The sequence below is a fragment of the Moschus berezovskii genome, chromosome 4 (assembly GCF_049115385.1).
Source record: "Moschus berezovskii isolate FMDL1 chromosome 4, NW_MosBer_1.0, whole genome shotgun sequence".
NCBI classification, from domain to species: Eukaryota; Metazoa; Chordata; class Mammalia; order Artiodactyla; family Moschidae; genus Moschus; species Moschus berezovskii.
This window is the reverse complement of record NC_142463.1, coordinates 92,063,031-92,082,229: the sequence shown is the minus strand read 5'-3', so window position 1 is coordinate 92,082,229 and position 19,199 is coordinate 92,063,031. Positions and strand designations below refer to the sequence as shown.

At 39.0% G+C, this 19,199-nt stretch overlaps 1 protein-coding gene across 10 annotated transcripts in view; it reads left to right on the top strand.

The window, feature by feature from the left end:
• Positions 1-19,199, top strand: part of ST7L (suppression of tumorigenicity 7 like) — a 116,730-nt gene that overhangs the window by 9,713 nt on the left and 87,818 nt on the right. For all 10 annotated transcript variants that reach the window (XM_088835574.1, XM_088835579.1, XM_055401642.2 and 7 more), the window contains 2 exons: positions 1,188-1,242; positions 4,592-4,707. In XM_088835574.1, coding sequence (XP_088691700.1) covers positions 1,188-1,242; positions 4,592-4,707 — 171 coding nt within the window. The remainder of the gene's footprint in view (positions 1-1,187; positions 1,243-4,591; positions 4,708-19,199) is intronic.

Genomic DNA, 19,199 nt, shown 5'->3' with positions numbered 1-19,199 from the left:
TAAACATTTGATGGCTTCTTACTAAGAATAATATCTAAGCTCTTTGTGTAGTATATAAGCTCCTTCATCAGTCTCCCCCAGTCTGTTCTGTAGCCTCATTTACAGCTCTCCTCACCGTCTTAGGTGTTAGTGACTCAGTCATCTCCGACTCTTTGCAACCCACGTACTATAGCCTGCCAGGCTTCTCTGTCCATGGAACTCTCCAGGCAAGAATACCGAAGTGGGCTGGCTTTCCATTCTCCAGGGCATCTTCCCCATCCAGGGATCAAACTCAGGTCTCCCACATCACAGGCAGGTTCTTTACCATCTGAGCCATCAGGGAAGTCCTCTCACCTTCTACCGTGTACTTTAATCTCCCAGCAGGTACTCTAATTGAACTATGCTGTGTGGTTTTCTAATACTTCTTCTGCTTAGAATGTTCTTCATCTGGCAACCTTCTACTCATTTTTTACAGTGGTTCAGGTTTAAAGGATTCAAGTTTAAAGCCTGGCGCACTGCAGTCCATGAGGTTGCAAGTAGTCAGACATGACTTAGTGACTAAGTTCAGTTCAGTCGCTCAGTCATGTCTGACTCTTTGCGACCCCATGGACTGTAGCACGCCAGGCTTCCCTGTCCATCACCAGCTCCCGAAGCTTGCTCAGACTTATGTCCATCGAATGACTAAGCAACAGCAAAAACAACATTTAAATGTCACCTCCTTTCTAAAGTCTCCCCTTATTTCTCCAGAGCAAACTTAATCACTTCCTTTTTATTCTTAGACCAAAACATCTCTCTACCATAGCACTTTTCACACAGTTTAGGTGATAGTTTACATTACTGATTCTCATGTCACATGTAATTCAATTAAACAAGTTAGTTCAGATTCTGTGGTAGGTTCTAGAAATACAAAAATGAGCAAAGTTTTAAAAGCTTATATTTTAAAGGGAGAGACTGAAAACCAAACAGATAGTCACTTTGTAATATGGTAAGTGCTGTACTTGAATTGTGGACCAAAGGCTACGGAGGCAGAAATAAGGGAATAACTAGATCTGATTATATGCTGTGTGACAGCAGGGATGATCCATGCCTTTTCTCATCTTTGTGTTATACATGGCCAGCATTGCGCTTAGCACGTTGGCTAAATTAGTATTTAACTACATTAGATTAAACTGTCTTAATTCCCCCCTTTTTCTCTTTGTTTTTTTTAGAATGTAAAGTTTGGAGAAATCCTCTAAATCTTTTCAGAGGAGCAGAATATAGGAGGTATTATATTTTGCTTTCAGTATAATTATGGCATTGGTTTTAGAGTAAAAGTATTATGGAAACATTTATTTTTACAAATATATCGTAGCTCTTCTAGTTGGAGTTATGGATATATAATAAGGTAAAATGATTAGCCCAGAGTTTAATTTTCTGCATCTTGAATATGTTTGCTTTTATTATGAGAAACATTGCTTCAAGCCATGTTTGTGATATATAATAAGTGTACATTTGGTCCTTGGTTTATGACAGAAAGCCTTTTCAAAGAATTCATGAGGTTAAGAAAAATTATAAATGTCAGCATATTCCTGGGCATATGTGCTCAATTTCAAATTTGACAGTTATTTGACAGTTTACTAGAAGATATCAATCTGAATGTGAATATAAATTTCATTTGTGCAACAGTACAGGGTATACTATTTTTATATTGTATTTTATATTGCCATTCCCTAGCTACACTATCATGTCCATTGCTCTTCTGGTTTTTACTCTAAATGAGAAAACTTCTGAAACTTATGACAAAAGATAACTTTATTTGTTTGGAAAGGGGCTGTGTTTTACCTGGGATAGCATGGGGTGTGTCATTTAATTCACTGAACAAGAAATAGTTTATATCTACTGTATGTGGACATTGTACAAAATGACGGGGTTACAAAATGATTAAGCAGTAATCACTGTGCATAAGTATTTGATAGTGTAGGACAGTCACATCCTGGGAAGTCAAAGCTAGCCTTTTCTGATAGATGCAATTAGCCTATATTAAGGGATTCTGCAAGAAACAGGCCCTTGAACTTCTCACTGTGTTTATTAAAAAGCTTTTAGGCTGTTACTCTTGTTGTCTTATAGTATCTACTTCATGAAAATCTTAAAGAGAAATGTTTTATCTTAGTATAAGGAACTCTTTTTTATAATTTTACTTATATATTTATTTTTAGCTATGCTGGGTCTTTGTTGCTGCGGGGGCTTTTCTCTAGTTGTGGTGTGCTGGCTTCTCATTGTCATGGCTTCTCTTGTTGTGGAACACAGGTTCTAGGTGCACAAGCTTCAGTAAGTGTGGCACATGGGCTCAGTAGTTGCGGTTCCTGGGATCTAGACCAAAGGCTCAACTGTTGCGGTGCACAGGCTTTGTTGCTCTGCGGCATGTGGGATCTTCCTGGATCAGGGATTGAACCCATGCCTGCATTGGCAGGCGGATTCTTGACCAGCGAGCCACCAGGGAAGCCCAGGATAAGGAACTCTTAATTAAGTTTCCTTTTGAATGATTAGTTTGTCTTAATGTGAAAGTCTGAAATGCATTGGTAATTATTGTGGGGTTCTGGAAAGCTTAGACTTGTATTATAGACCACCTTTAGCAAGTTTATAGAACTCTTTGCTGTGGGCCATTTTATGGCCCAATCCTGTTTTACTTTATTGAGTCTTTTAAAATTTGCTTCTAATTTAGGATATTGACTTGTTGTTTTGTTGTGTAGTTGCTAAGTTGTGTCTGATTTTTGTGACCCCATGGACTGTAGCTCACCAGGCTCCTCTGTCCCTGAGATTTCCCAGGGAAGAATACTGGAGTGGGTTGCCATTTCCTTCTCCAGGGGATCTTCCTGACCCAGGGATTGAATCCACATCTCCTGCACTGCAAGTGGATTCTTTACCGCTGAGTCACCAGGGAAGCCCTAAGTTATTGATACTATGCATGTATTTTTTAACTGCTTCAAATCATTTTGGGATTAATATAGATTGTTAAATTTTTTTATGATTTTAGAATGTATACCAAACTTTGCTAAGTGAACAAGGACTTGCTTTTTCTTTTTTCATCATGATAATTTCTTGCAAAATAGCTAAAAACTTTAAATAGCAAGACAACTTATTAAATAACTTAAAATCTTTGATCATGTATATATAATGTGCTTTTAAAATGCCTTTTCTGATTGCAAAATATATACCTATTCATAGAAAGTTGGAAAATAAAGAGATGTATAGAAAGTAAAAAAATCACCTTTTTCCACCATGAAGAGATAACTGCTATTTGTCTTTCCATCCAGACTCTCTTCTATATATGCGTATGTAGAAACAAAACTTGAACATCATTATATATGAAATTCACCGTATGTGAATTTCCCGCAGAATTTCTTCAAAACATGAATTTTAACAGTTGTACTGTATTTTATTGTAGAGGTACCATATATAACTTACCTACTGCTCCCCTCTCCAGATCACAGATTATAGTTCACTGTTAACATTTACTCTAGAAGGATATCTTTATATATAAATATTTATTCACATGTATGATTATTTTCTTAGGGTTGATTTGTAGCACTGGGATTACTGAATCAAAAGTTGTGAACAGTTTTTTTCTTCCCTTTGAATTTTTTCTTCTTTTAATGTTGAAAAATTTCAAGAATAAACAAAAGTAGAGTGGTAAAATGGAATTCCATTTGCCCATCCTCTAACTAGGTGTGAATATTTTTAAACCTCTTCTTAAAATAATTGATTAATTAATTTTGGTTACTCTGAATCTTCATAGCTGCGTCCAGGCTTTTCTCTAATTATGGCAAGTGGGGGCTCCTCTTCATTGCGGTGCACAGGCTGTTCATTGCTGTAGCTTCTCTTGTTGTGAAGCATAGGCTCTAGGCATGCAGGCTTCAGTAGTTGTGGCGCTAAGACTCTTGATACTATATAATTGATTTCTGGGAAGAGAAATGTAAATACCAATTTATAACAGGAATATGTGCGAATCGATATCCCACCTCACTCTTGATGACATATATTTGCCAATTTTATGTGAAAAGTAAAAATTAGTTATTTTAATTTATTAGCCAGCTTGTTATCTGATATACAATTCCTGAGGGTTTTAGGGTGTTTTCTTCTAGCTTCTTTGTAGTTTTACTTTTCATATTTAATTATAATTCACTGAGAATTTGAGTATACTTAATGAGGTATATTGGAGAAGGCAATGGCAACCCACTCCAATACTCTTGCCTGGAAAATCCCATGGACAGAGGAGCCTGGTGGATTGAGGTCTATGGGGTCGCAGAGTCGGACACGACTGAAGCGACTTAGCAGCAGCAGCAGCAATGAGGTATATATGTTTCAGTCAAATTGTTTTATCCCTTCAGATTCAATTTTGAAGCACTGTTTGTTGAATAATCTAACCTTTTCTCTTTTGGTTTTAGATGTTTTATTATTGTACTCTAAGTAGTTTGTGTAGGTTATCTCTTTTGTTTTATTGATTACAATAAGCTTTTGAAATGTCCTTAAATAAAATTTGTAGTAGTAAATTTTGAATTTTAAGTAGCGTCTATTGTAGCTGACTGATGCTCTCTCATGTTCAATTTACACATTTTCTTGTGTTTTGGTAAAGATATACTTGGGTGACTGGTAAAGAGCCACTTACATACTATGACATGAATTTGTCAGCTCAGGACCATCAGACCTTTTTCACCTGTGACACAGACTTTTTACGTCCTTCAGATACAGGTATGTGTCATATCTGTTCTTGGGGTAAATAGTAGTCATTAAAATTATTCTCAAAGTTTTTTAGTGTAATTTATTATACAGAGTTATTTGGCTTAGAGTTGTTTGTATCATTGATAAGAAACCCAGAATAAATTGAAACTAATTATGATTGTAAACTAGGTTATTATTATACTCTTTTGTCTTATACAGAATTTAAATTATTTTATACAAATTAATTTAGTTGCTTCTTTTACAACTTAAAAAACCTTTCAGATCAAATCCAACAATTGCTTATGCAGAGAATAGTGTACCCAGTTTGTTTTGGTTGGGGAAATTAACATCTGAAATCATACATTAAAAAAAGAGTAAGGCAGAGTTAAACATTGGGGCACAGCAGTCGGAGAAAAATTGGGTATATTTTATTCTAGTCATAATTCAGAGGAACATTATAAAGTTGTAGAAGATCATAGAAATGTCTGAGTTTAATTCTTTCTAATCTTTTCTGTAGAAGTGAGTATGGAGACTCTTAAATATTTGGCTTATGGTTGTTGTTTTGTTGCTGAATCGTGTCCGACTGAATGACAGGGATCTTTATCACAACTATTTTGAATGCCCTCTTCCACCTTACCTATGCTTCTACTTTTATCTTTCAAAATTAAAAGTCTTATTCTCTGGGAAGCTTTCTCTGATCTTCTCTGCAGTTCAACAGTACTTAGTCCAAACCTCAGTAAAATAATTTTAGTTAGTTTATTCAACTGTGAACACCTATTTGTCAATATCATGATGTTGCTTTAATGTTTGTCCTTCCTAATAATGTGTGAAACTTTGGAAATAAGAGACTATACTTGTCATCTTTGAATCCTTATCATCTAACATACTACCTGGTATACTGTAAATATTAATATTTATTCTTTGATGGAAATATAAATGAATAGCTTTGATGTTGCAGATGTCTTAAGCAGTTTCATTAATAATAGCTAATACATGTATAATACTTATTATATATGAAGCACCGTTCTAAGCAATTTATATAAAGATACTAATTTAATCTTCCCAATCACTTTATGTTGTTCAGTTGCTAAGTCGTGTCCGACTCTCTGTTACCCCATGAACTGGACCATGCCAGGCTTCCCTGTCCTTTACTATCTTCTGGAGTTTGTTCAAACATTGGGTCAGTGATGCTGTCCAACCATTTTATTCTTTGTTGCCCCCTTTTCTTCTTGCCTTGAATCTTTCCCAGCTTCAGGGTCTTTTCCAGTGAGTTGGCACTTTCACACTCCAGAATGTCTGGCTCTAGGTGAGTAACCACACCATCGTGGTTATCTGGATCACTAAGATCTTGCCACTTCTTCTTTATCTCTTCTCCCTTTTATTGTGCTTATCTTTGCATGAAATGTTCCCTTGCTATCTCCAATTTTCATGAAGAGATCTCTAGTCTTTCCCATCCTATTCTCCTCTATTTCTTTGCGTTGTTCACTTAAGGCTTTCTCATCTCTCCTTGCTGTTTTCTGGAACTCTGCATTCAGTTGGATATTTCTTTCCTTTTCTCTTTTCCACTTTTCCACTTCCTTTTCTCTTTTCTTTTCTCTTTCCACTTCTCTTCTTTTTCTTGGCTATATGTAAGGCCTCATATTTGTAAGGCTTCATCAGACGACCACTTTGCCTTTTTCCATTTCTTTTTCTTGGGGTTGGTTTTGGTCACCATGTCTTGTACAGTGTTATGAACTTCCGTCCATAGTTCTTCAGGTACTCTTGTCTACCAGATCTAATCCCTTGACTCTGTTTGTCATTTTCACTGGGGCTTCCCCTGTGGCTCAGAGGTAAAGTATCCACCTGCAGTGCAGTAGACACAGGAGACCCGGGTTTGACACCCGGGTTGGGAAGATCCAGGTGGAGAAGGAAATGGCAATCCAGTCCAGTATTCTTGCCTGGAATATCCCATGGACAGAGGAGCCTGGAAGGCTACAGTCCATGAGGTAGCAAAGAGTCAGACATGACTGAGCACTGTCTAATCATAACCTAAATGGCCTAGTGGTTTCCCTATTTTCTTCAATTTAAGCCTGAAGTTTTCAGTAAGGGGCTGATGATCTGAGCCACAGTTAGCTCCAGGTCTTGTTTTTGCTGACTGTATAGATCTTCTTCATCTTTGGTTGCAAAGAATATAATCAATCTGATTTCAGTATTGACCATCTGGTGATGTCCATGTGTAGAGTTGTCTTTTATGTTGTTGAAAGACTGTTTGCTATGACCAGTGCATTCTCTTGACAAAACTCTATTAGCCTTTGCTCTGCTTCATTTTATACTCAAGGTCAAACTTGCCAGTTACTCTAGATCTCTTGAATTTCTTCTTTTGTATTCCAATCCCATATAATGAAAAGGACGTCTTTTTTTTTTTTTTTTGGTGTTAGTTCTAGAAGGTCTTGTAGGTCTTCATAGAACCAGTTAATTTCAGCTTCTTCTTCTTTAGTGGTTGAGGCATAGATTTGGATTACTGTGATGTGGAGTGCTTTGCCTTGGAAATGAATCAAGATCATCCTGTCATTTTTGAGACTGCACCCAAATATAGCATTTCGGACTCTTGTTGATTATGAGGGCTACTCCATTTCTTCTAAGGAGTTCTTGCCCATAGTAGTAGATACAATGGTCATCTGAATTAAATTTACCCATTCTCGTCCATTTTAGTTCACTGATTCCTAAGATGTCACCCTGCTTATTTAACTTATATGCAGAGTACATCATGAGGAACGCTGGGCTGAAAGAAGCACAAGCTGGAATCAAGATTGCTGGGAGAAATATCAATAACCTCAGATATGCAGATGACACCACCCTTATGGCAGAAAGTGAAGAGCAACTAAAAAGCCTCTTGATGAAAGTGAAAGAGGAGAGTGAAAAAGTTGGCTTGAAGCTCAACATTCAGAAAACAAAGATCATGGCATCTGGTCCCATCACTTCATGGGAAACAGATGAGGAAACAGTGTCAGACTTTATTTTTTTGGGCTCCAAAATCACTGCGGATGCTGACTGCAGCCATGAAATTAAAAGATGCTTACTCCTTGGAAGGAAAGTTATGACCAACCTAGATAGCATATTAAAAAAGCAGTGACATTGCCAACCAAAGTCTGTCTAGTCAAGGCTATGGTTTTTCCAGTAGTCATGTATGGATGTGAGAGTTGGACTATGAAGAAAGCTGATCGCCGAAGAATTGATGCTTTTGAACTGTGGTGTTGGAGAAGACTCTTGAGAGTCCCTTGGACTGCAAGGAGATCCAACCAGTCCATCCTAAAGGAGATCAGTCCTGGATGTTCATTGGAAGGACTGATGCTAAAGTTGAAGCTCCAATACTTTGGCCACCTCATGCGAAGAGTTGACTCACTGGAAAAGTCTCTGATGCTGGGAGGGATTGGGGGCAGGAGGAGAAGGGGACGACAGAGAATGAGATGGCTGGATGGCATCACCAACTCGATGGAGGTGGGTTTGAGTGAACTCCAGGAGTTGGAAATGGACAGGGAGGCCTGGCGTGCTGTGATTCATGGGGTCACAAAAAGTTGGACACAACTGAATTGAACTGAAGTTGTCGATGTTCACTTTGCCATTTCCTTCTTGATCATGTCTCCTTTACCTTGATTCATGAACCTAATCTTCCGGGCTCCTATGCGATATTGTTCTTTATAGCATCAGACTTGACTTTCACCACTAGATACATCCACAACTGAGCATCATTTCTCCTTTCCCCAGTCTCTTCATTCTTTCTGGAGCTGTTATTCTGCTCTTCCCCAGTAGCATATTGGACACCTGTCGACCTGGGGGGCTCATCTTCTGGTGTAATATCTTTTTGCCTTTTCATGATATTCATGGGATTCTCAATGCAAGAATGCTGAAGTAGTTTGCCATTCCCTTCTCCAGTGGACCACATTTTGTCAGAACTCTCCACCATGATCTGTCTGTCTTGGGTGGCCCTGCATGGCATGGGTCATAGCTTCATTGAGTTATACAAGGCTATCATCCATATGATCATTCTGGTTAGCTTTCTGTGATTGTGGTTTTTATATTGGAGATTATGGGATTATAGTTCTTATTTCTTCTGTCTGTCCTCTGATAAGTGAAGATAAGAGGCTTGTGCAAGGTTCCTGATGGGAGGAACTGGCTGTGGGGAAACTGGGTCTTTCTCTAGTGGGCAGGGCCATGCTCAGTAAATCTTTAATCCAATTTTCTGCTGGTGGGAGCCTGGCAAGCTACAGTCCATGAGGTAGCAAAGAGTCAATACATGACTGAGCAGTGTATAATCATAAGGGATTTGATTTAGGTCATACCTGAATGGCCTAATGGTTTTCCCTATTTCCTTCAATTTAAGCCTGAATTTTGCAATAAGGAGCTGCTCCCTCCCTGTTAGTTGTTTGGCCGAGGCAACCAATTTCTGGAGTCTACAGGCTCTATGGTAGGGCTACTCAGTTCAGTTAAGTTCAGTCGCTCAATCGTGTCCCACTCTTTGCGACCCCATGAATCACAGCACGCCAGGCCTCCCTGTCCATCACCAACTCCCGGAGTCCACCCAAACCCATGTCTATCGAGTCGGCTATACCATCCAACCATCTCATCTTCTTTTGTTCCCTTCTTCACCTGCCCTCATTCTTTCCCAGTATCAGGGTCTTTTCAAATGAGTCAACTCTTCACATCAGGTGGCCAAAGTATTGGAGTTTCAGCTTCAGCATCAGTCCTTCCAATGAACACCCAAGACTGATCTCCTTTAGGATGGACTGGTTGGATCGCCTTGCAATCCGAGGCACTCTCAAGAGTCTTCCCCAACACCACAGCGCTCAGTTTTCTTTATAGTCCAACTCTCACATCCATACATGACTACTGGAAAAACCATAGCCTTGACTAGGTGGACCTTTGTTGGCAAAGTAATGTCTCTACTTTTTAATATGCTGTCTAGATTGGTCATAACTTTTCTTCCAAGGAGTAAGCATCTTTTAATTTCATGGCTGCAGTCACCATCTGCAGTTATTTTGGAGCCCAAAAAAAATAAAGTCTGCCACTGTTTCTATTGTTTCCCCATCTATTTGCCATGAAGTGATGGGACCGGATGCTCTGAATGTTGAGCTTTAAGCCAACTTTTTCACTCTCCTCTTTCACTTTCATCAAGAGGCTCTTTAGTTCTTCTTCACTAAGGGTGAATAAGGGTGGTGTCATCTGCATATCTGAGGTTATTGATATTTCTCCCAGCAATCTTGATTCCAGCTTGTGCTTTTTCCAGCCCAGTGTTTTACATGATGTACTCTGCATATAAGTTAAATAAGCAGGGTGATAATATACAGTCTTGACATACTCTTTTTCCTATTTGGATCCGGTCTGTTATTCAATGTCCCGTTCTAACTGTTGCCTCCTGACTTGCGTACAGATTTCTCAAGAAGCAGGTCATGTGGTCTGGTATTCCCATCTCTTTCAGAATTTTCCACAGTTTGTGGTGATTCACACAGTCAGAGGCTTTGGCATAGTCAATAAAGCAGAAATAGATGTTTTTCTGGAACTCTCTTGCTTTTTTGATGATCCAGTGGATGTTGGCAATTTGATCTCTGGTGCCTCTGCCTTTTCTAAAACCAGCTTGAACATCAGGAAGTTCACGGTTCACATACGCTGAAGCCTGGCTTGGAGAATTTTGAGCATGACTTTACTAGCGTGTGAGAGGAGTGCAATTGTGCGGTAGTTTGAGCATTCTTTGGCATTGCCTTTCTTTGGGATTGGAATGAAGACTGACCTTTTCCAGTCCTGTGGCCACTGCTGAGTTTTCCAAATTTGCTGGCATATTGAGTGCAGCACTTTCACAGCATCATCTTTTAGGATTTGAAATAGCTCAACTGGAATTCCATCACCTCCACTAGCTTTGTTCATAGTATGCGTCCTAAGGCCCACTTGACTTCACATTCCAGGATGTCTGGCTCTAGGTGAGTGATCACACCATCGTGATTATCTGGGTCATGAAGATCTTTTTTGTATAGTTCTTCTGTGTATTCTTGCTACCTCTTCTTAATATCTTCTGCTTCTGTTTGGTCCATACCATTTCTGTCCTTTATTGTGTCCACCCTTTGCACCAAGGGTGTCTCTAATTTTCTTGAAGGGATCTCTAGTCTTTCCCATCCTATTATTTTCCTCTATTTCTTTGCACTGATCGCTGAGGAAGGCTTTCTTATCTCTCCTTGCTATTCTTTGGAACTCTGCATTCAAATGGGTGTATCTTTCCATTTCTGCTTTGCTTTTCGCTTCGCTTCTTTTCAGAGCTATTTGTAAGACCTCCTCAGACAGCTATTTTGCCTTTTTGCATTTTTCTTGGAGATGGTCTTGATCCCTGTCTCCTGTACAATGTCATGAACCTCTGTCCGTATTTCATCAGGCACTCTTTCTACCAGATCTAGTCCCTTAAATCTATTTGTCACTTCTATTGTATAATCGTAAGGGATTTGATTTAGGTCATACTTGAATGGTCTGGTGGTTTTCCCTACTTTCTTCAAAAGTAGGGCTACTGGCAACCTTCAAAAAGGACTTATGCCAGCACACACCTCCCAGGGCTGCTGCTGCCAGTGCCCCATCCCCTCAGTAGGCCACTTCTGACCTGTGCCTCTGCAGGAGACTCTCAAACTCTGACAGGCAGGTCTGGCTCAGTCTTGTGAGTTCACTGCTCCTTTCCCCTGGATTCTGGTGTGCACAAGATTTTGTTTGTGCCCTCCAAGAGTCACTGTTTCCCCCAGTCCTGAACTGCTACTGCTAAGTCACTTCAGTCGTGTCCAACTCTGTGTGACCCCATAGATGGAAGCCCACCAGGCTCCCCCATCCCTGGGATTCTCCAAGCAAGAACACTGGAGTGGGTTGCTATTTCCTTCTCCAGTGTGTGAAAGTGAAAAGTGAAAGTGAAGTCGCTCAGTCGTGTCAGACTCGTAGCGACCCCATGGACTGCAGCCTACCAGGCTCCTCCATCCATGGGATTTTCTAGGCAAGAGTACTGGAGTGGCTTGCCATTGCTTTCTTTTTTTGTTAAAAATGTGTTTCTTTTGATCATATATTTCTAAATGGAATCTTGTACTTTATATTTTTGTCAAATCCATAGAGCTACATATTTGGCTCTTCCACCTTTGAAAAAGGTCCTCCATGTAACCTATTTGGCTGGATGAGTTCTCATTGTCATTCCTGTCAACCAAATCAGACATACTTTCTGACAGAGAAGTCTGACTTCATTTTTTAAATTCAAATAGACATGTTAGCATTCATCCCTATGACAGCCATCTCTCTTCTGAATTCAGATTCTAAGATGACAAGATAGGTAAGTCTTGGAGCCTTGCCTTGAGCTTATCACTTGGCCAAAACAAGATTCCACTGCCTTTGTTATCCCTTACTAATGCTTTCTTTGCCTTACTATGAGAGAACCTTCCCTTAGGGATAGTGCATGCTTGATAGTAAGGGGAGAAAGGGTGCTGATAAATGGAACTGGTAAAAATTATTACTCCCTCCCCACCCTACAATGTACTTGAATTCAGAACTTCCAGCAGCCAGAGTACTCTATTTTTGCATTGGCAGGTGGTTTCTTTACCAGCTGAGCCATGAGGGTAGCCCCTTGTATTTCTAATACTGAGCTTCCCTGTTAAATAAGTGAATGGCATAAATCTCTATTACAGGTTTCTTGATTAAAAATAGTTGCTCCGAAACTGAAACTTGTCCCTGAGGCACCTGTACATTTTTACACTCTAGGGCAATGCACCTTGGAAAGATTCAGGATGGGTGGAAAGTAAGCTTTTCTTTTATGAAGTAGGAATAGGTAATATATCTTTATTTTTTTAAATTTTTATTTAATAAATGGTACAAAGCACAATGTCAAAAACATTAACAGTTAAAATTTCACCAAATGAAAAAATACTATAGAATACACAGTTATAAAAAGCTACATTAAGTTATTTTACAACTGCCTCAAGCTGCAAAAAGAAAAAAAAACCCAGTGCCATACCTAAGTTATCCCTCTCTCAAAATAATGCCATTTATGTTATAAACCATGAGCACCCCATCAAAGATGGGAACTGCTTTTGTTAATTCATATATATATATATATATATATAACTATCACTTTGCTATACACCTGAAACAAACACAACACTGTAAATAAAATATAGTACAATATAAAATTAAGTAACAGACCTTTGGGGCTTTACACTGAGTTAGAGTTCCTATCAGAGGGATAACAGCACCACAGCCATACTGAATCCTCATGAAGGAGGCACACGAATGACTGGATTACAAGAGTTACAGGAATGAGAGCTGCTCACTTCCCAGAAACTACAGCTCACAGAAAACCAACAAAGGCACGAGATACAGACCATTTACTTATGAATGTGTAAAACTCAAGAAAGTCCACATTATTCCTACAACATGTTGAAAGTGCTTCAGAATTCACACAATACTAATTTTCTTTTGGTTCTGGTTAAATTATATATACCAGTTTATAACAAATGGTAAAATCTGTAACTCTGTTCAAAGTTTTAAAAGATTACTTAAGAATAGTTTCTTGTATTTCTATGCCACCTTTATAGTTCTGGTTTCTCATTTTTTAATTAGTAAATTCAGCATGCAGGTTCTATCCCAGGCTAATTTATACACTTCCGGAAGGTACGGCCTCTTAAATCCACAGAGTGTTGAGGTGGGGAGCCCCCAACCACGTCAGATTCATTTCACATATGATAATATACATGTTTCAATCCATTCTCCCAAATTATCCCACCCTTGCCCTCTCCCACAGAGTCCGAGACTGCTCCACACATCCGTGTCTCTCCTGCTGTCTCCTAATCAGGGTTATTGTTATCCTCTTGCTATATTCCGTATATATGTGTTAATATACTGTATTGGTGTTTTTCTTTCTGGCTTACTTCACTCTGTATAATAGGCTCCAGTTTCATCCACCTCATTAGAACTAATTCAAATGTATTCTTTTTAATTGCTGAGTAGTACTCCATTGTGTAAATGTACCACAGCTTTCTTATCCATTCATCTGCAGATGGACATCTAGGTTGTTTCCATTTCCTAGCTATAATAAACAGTGCTGCGATGAACATTGGAGTACATGTGTGTCTTTCAATTCTGGTTTCCTCGGTGTGTATGCCCAGGAGTGCGATTGCTGGGTCGTATGGCAGTTCTATTTCCAGTTTTTTAAGGAATCTCCACACTGTTCTCCACAGTGGTTGTACTAGTTTTCATTCCCACCAACAGTGTAATAGGGTTCCCTTTTCTCCACACCCTCTCCAGCGTTTATTGCTTGTAGACTTTTGGATAGCAGCCATTCTGACTGGCGTGAAATGGTACCTCATTGTGGTTTTGATTTGCATTTCTCTGATTATGAATGATGTTGAGCATCTTTTCGTGTGTTTGTTAGCCATCTGTAAGTCTTCTTTGGAGAAATGTCTGTTTAGTTCTTTGGCCCATTTTTTGATTGGGTCGTTTATTTTTCTGGAATTGAGCTGCAGGAGTTGCTTGTATATTTTTGAGATTAATCCTTTGTCAGTTGCTTCATTTGCTATTATTTTCTCCCATTCTGAAGGCTGTCTTTTCACCTTGCTTATAGTTTCCTTCATTGTGCAAAAGCTTTTAATTTTAATTAGGTCCCATTTGTTTATTTTTGCTTTTATTTCCATGACTGTGGGAGGTGAGTCATAGAGGATCCTGCTGTGATTTACGTCAGAGAGCGTTTTGCCTATGTTTTCCTCTAGGATTTTTATAGTTTCTGGTCTTAAATTTAGATCTTTAATCCATTTTGAGTTAATTTTGTGTATGGTGTTAGGGAGTGTTCTAGTTTCATTCTTTTACAAGTGGTTGACCAGTTTTCCCAGCACCACTTGTTAAAGAGATTGTCTTTTCTCCATTGAATATTCTTGCCTCCCTTGTCAAAGATAAGGTGTCCATAGGTGCATGGATTTATCTCTGGACTTTCTATTTTGTTCCATTGATCTATATTTCTGTCTTTATGCCAGTACCATACTGTCTTGATGACTGTGGCTTTGTGGTAGAGCCTAAAGTCCGGCAGGTTGATTCCCCCAGTTCCATTCTTCTTTCTCAAGATTGCTTTGGCTATTCGAGGTTTTTTGTATTTCCATACAAATTGTGAAATTATTTGTTCTAGCTCTGTGAAAACCACCGTTGGTAGCTTGATAGGGATTGCATTGGACTTGTAAATTACTTTGGGTAATATATTCATTTTCACAATATTTATTCTTCCAATCCATGAACATGGTATATTTCTCCATCTATTAGTGTCCTCTCTGATTTCTTTCAGCAATGTTTTATAGTTTTCTATATACAGGTCTTTTGTTTCTTTAGGTAGATATAGTCCTCAGTGTTTTATTCTTTTCGTTGCAACAGTGAATGGAATTGTTTCCTTAATTTCTCTTTCTATTTTCTCATTATTAGTGTATAGGAATGCAAGGGATTTCTGTGTGTTGATTTTATATCCTGCAACTTTACTATATTCATTGATTAGCTCTAGTAATTTTCTGGTAGAGTCTTTAGGGTTTTCTGTGTAGAGGATCATATCATCTACAAACAGTGAGAGTTTTACTACTTCTTTTCCAGTTTGAATTCCTTTTATGTCTTTTTCTGCTCTGATTGCTGTGGCGAAAACTTCCAAAACTATGTTGAATAGTAGTGGTGAGAGTGGGCACCCTTGTCTTGTTCCTGACTTTAAGGGAAACACTTTCAATTTTTCACCATTGAGGATAATGTTTGCTGTGGGTTTGTCATATATTGCTTTTATTACATTGAGGAATGTTCCTTCTATTCCCGCCTTCTGGAGGGTTTTGATCATAGATGGATATGATGAATTTTGTCAGAGGCTTTCTCTGCATCTATTGAAATAATCATATGGTTTTTATTTTTCAGTTTGTTAATGTGGTGTAGTACATTGATTGATTTGCGGATATTGAAGAATCCTTGCATCCCTGGGGTAAAGCCCACTTGGTCATGATGTATGATCTTTTTAATGTGTTGTTGGATTCTGATTGCTAGAATTTTGTTAAGGATTTTTGCATCTATGTTCATCAGTGATATTGGCCTGAAATTCTCTTTTTTTGTGGCATCTTTGTCAGGTTTTGGTATTAGGGTGATGGTGGCCTCCTAGAATGAGTTAGGAAGTTTACCTTCCTCTGCAATTTTCTGGAAGAGTTTGAGTAGGATAGGTGTTAGCTCTTCTCTAAATTTTTGGTAGAATTCAGCTGTGAAGCCATCTGGACCTGGGCTTTTGTTTGCTGGAAGATTTCTGATTACAGTTTCAATTTCCAAGCTTGTGATGGGTTCGTTAAGATTTTCTATATCTTCCTGGTTCAGTTTTGGAAAGTTATACTTTTCTAAGAATTTGTCCATTTCTTGCAAGTTGTCCATTTTATTGGCATATAATTGCTGATAATAGTCTCTTATGATCCTTAGTATTTCTGTGTTGTCTGTTGTGATCTCTCCCTTTTCATTTCCAATTTTATTGATTTGGTTCTTCTCCCTTTGTTTCTTGATGAGTCTGGCTAGTGGTTTGTCAATTTTATTTACCCTCTCAAAGAACCAGCTTTTGGCCTTGTTGATTTTTGCTATGGTCTCTTTTGTTTCTTTTGTATTTATTTCTTCCCTAATTTTTAAGATCTCTTTCCTTCTACTAACCCTAGGGTTCTTCATTTCTTCCTTTTCTAGTTGCTTTAGGTGTAGAGTTAGGTCATTTAGTTGGCTTTTTTCTTGTTTCTTGAGGTATGCCTGTATTGCTATGAACCTTCCCCTTAGCACTGCTTTTGCAGTGTCCCACAGGTTTTGGGTTGTTGTGTTTTCATTTTCATTCATTTCTATGCATATTTTGATTTCTTTTTTGATTTCTTCAATGATTTGTTCATTATTTTAGCAGCGTGTTGTTCAGCCTCCATATGTTAGAATTTTTAATAGTTTTTCTCCTGTAATTGAGATCTAGTCTTATTGCATTGTGGTCAGAAAAGATGCTTGGAATGATTTCAATTTTTTAAATTTACCAAGGCTAGATTTATGGCCCAGGATGTGATCTATCCTGGAGAAGGTTCCGTGTGCACTTGAGAAGAAGGTGAAATTCATTGTTTTGGGGTGAAATGACCTATAGAGATCTATTAGGTCTAACTGGTCTATTGTATCATTTAACTTTTGTGTTTCCTTGTTAATTTTCTGTTTAGTTGATCTATTCATAGGTGTGAGTGGGGTATTAAAGTCTCCCAGTATTATTGTATTATTGTTGATTTCCCCTTTCATACTTGTTAGCTTAAGTCTTACATATTGTGGTGCTCCTATGTTGGGTGCATATATATTTATAATTGTTGTATCTTCTTCTTGGATTGAGCCTTTGATCATTATATAGTGTCCTTCGTTGTCTCTTTTCACAGCCTTTTTCTTAAAGTCTATTTTATCTGATATGAGTATTGCTACTCCTGCTTTCTTTTGATCTATATTTGCGTGGAATATCTTTTTCCAGCCCTTCACTTTCAGTCTGTATGTGTCCCTCGTTTTGAGGTGGGTCTCTTGTAGACAACATATATGGGGTTCTTGTTTTTGTATCCATTCAGCCAGCCTTTGTCTTTTGGTTGGGGCATTCCACCCATTTACGTTTAAGTAATTATTGATAATTATGATCCTGTTGCCATTTTCTTTATTGTTTTGGGTTCAAGTTTATACACTCATTCTGTGTTTCCTGTCTAGAGAATGTCCTTTAGCATTTGTTGGAGAGCTGGTTTGGTGATGCTGAATTCTCTCAGCTTTTGCCTGTCTGTAAAGCTTTTGATTTCGCCTTCATATTTGAATGAGATCCTTGCTGGGTACAGTAATCTGGGCTGTAGGTTATTTTCTTTCATCACTTTAAGTATGCTCTTCCATTCCTTCCTGGCCTGAAGAGTTTCTATTGAAAGGTCAGCTGTTATCCTTATGGGGATCCCCTTGTGTGTTAATTGTTGCTTTTCTCTTGCTGCTTTTAATATTTGTTCTTTGTGTTTGATCTTTGTTAATTTGATTAATATGTGTCTTGGGGTATTTCGCCTTGCGTTTATCCTGTTTGGGACTCTCTGGGATTCTTGGACTTGGGTGATTATTTCCTTCCCCATTTTAGGAAAAATTTCAACTATTATCTCAAGTATTTTCTCATGGTCTTTCTTGTCTTCTTCTTCTGGGATTCCTATGATTCGGATGTTGGGGCATTTAAAATTGTCCCAGAGGTCTCTGAGATTGTCCTCAGTTCAGTTCAGTTCAGTCGCTTAGTTGTGTCCGACTCTTTGCGACCCCATGAATCACAGCACGCCAGGCCTCCCTGCCCGTCATCAACTCCCGGAGTTCACTCAAACTCATGTCCATCGAGTCGGTGATGCCAGCCAGCCATCTCATTCTCTGTTGTCCACTTCTCCTCCTGCCCCCGATCCCTCCCAGCATCAGACTCTTTTCCAGTGAGTCAACTCTTCGCATGAGGTGGCCAACGTATTGGAGCTTCAGCTTTAGCATCAGTCCTTCCAATGAACACCCAGGACTGATCTCCTTCAGGATGGACTGGTTGGACAGGCTGGATGGACTCCTTGCTGTCCAAGGGACTCTCAAGAGTTTTCTCCAAAACCAGAGTTCAAAAGCATCAATTCTTCGGTGCTCAGCTTTCTTCACAGTCCACCTCTCACATCCATACATGACCACTGGAAAAACCATAGCCTTGACTAGACGGACTGTTTTCATTCAGTTCAGTTCAATTCAGTCGCTCAGTCGTGTCCGACTCTCCGCGACCCCGTGAGTCACAGCACGCCAGGCCTCCCTGTCCATCACCAGCTCCCAGAGTTCACTCAAACTCATGTCCACAGAATCGGTGATGCCATCCAGCCATCTCATTCTCTGTCGTCCCCTTCTCCTCCCGCCCGCAACCTTTCCTAGGATCAGAGTCTTTTCCAGTGAATCAACTCATCGCATGAGGTGGCCAAAGTATTGCAGTTTCAGCTTTAGCATCAGTCCTTCCAATGAACACTCAGGATTGATCTCCTTTAGAATGGACTGGTTGGATCTCCTTGCAGTCCAAGGGACTCTCAAGAGTCTTCTCCAACACCACAGTTCAAAAGCATCGATTCTTCGGCGATCAGCTTTCTTCACAGTCCAACTCTCACATCCATACATGACTACTGGAAAAACCATAGCCTTGACTAGACAGACTTTGGTTGGCAGTGTCACTGCTTTTTTAATATGCTATCTAGGTTGGTCATAACTTTCCTTTCAAGGAGTAAACGTCTTTTAATTTCATGGCTGCAGTCAGCATCTGCAGTGATTTTGAAGCCCAGAAAAATAAAGTCTGACACTGTTTCCACTGTTTTTCCATCTATTTCCCATGAAGTGATGGGACCAGATGCCATGATCTTTGTTTTCTGAATGTTGAGCTTCAAGCCAACCTTTTCACTCTCCTCTTTCACTTTCATCAAGAGGCTTTTGAGTTCCTCTTCACTTTCTGCCATAAGGGTGGTATCATCTGCATA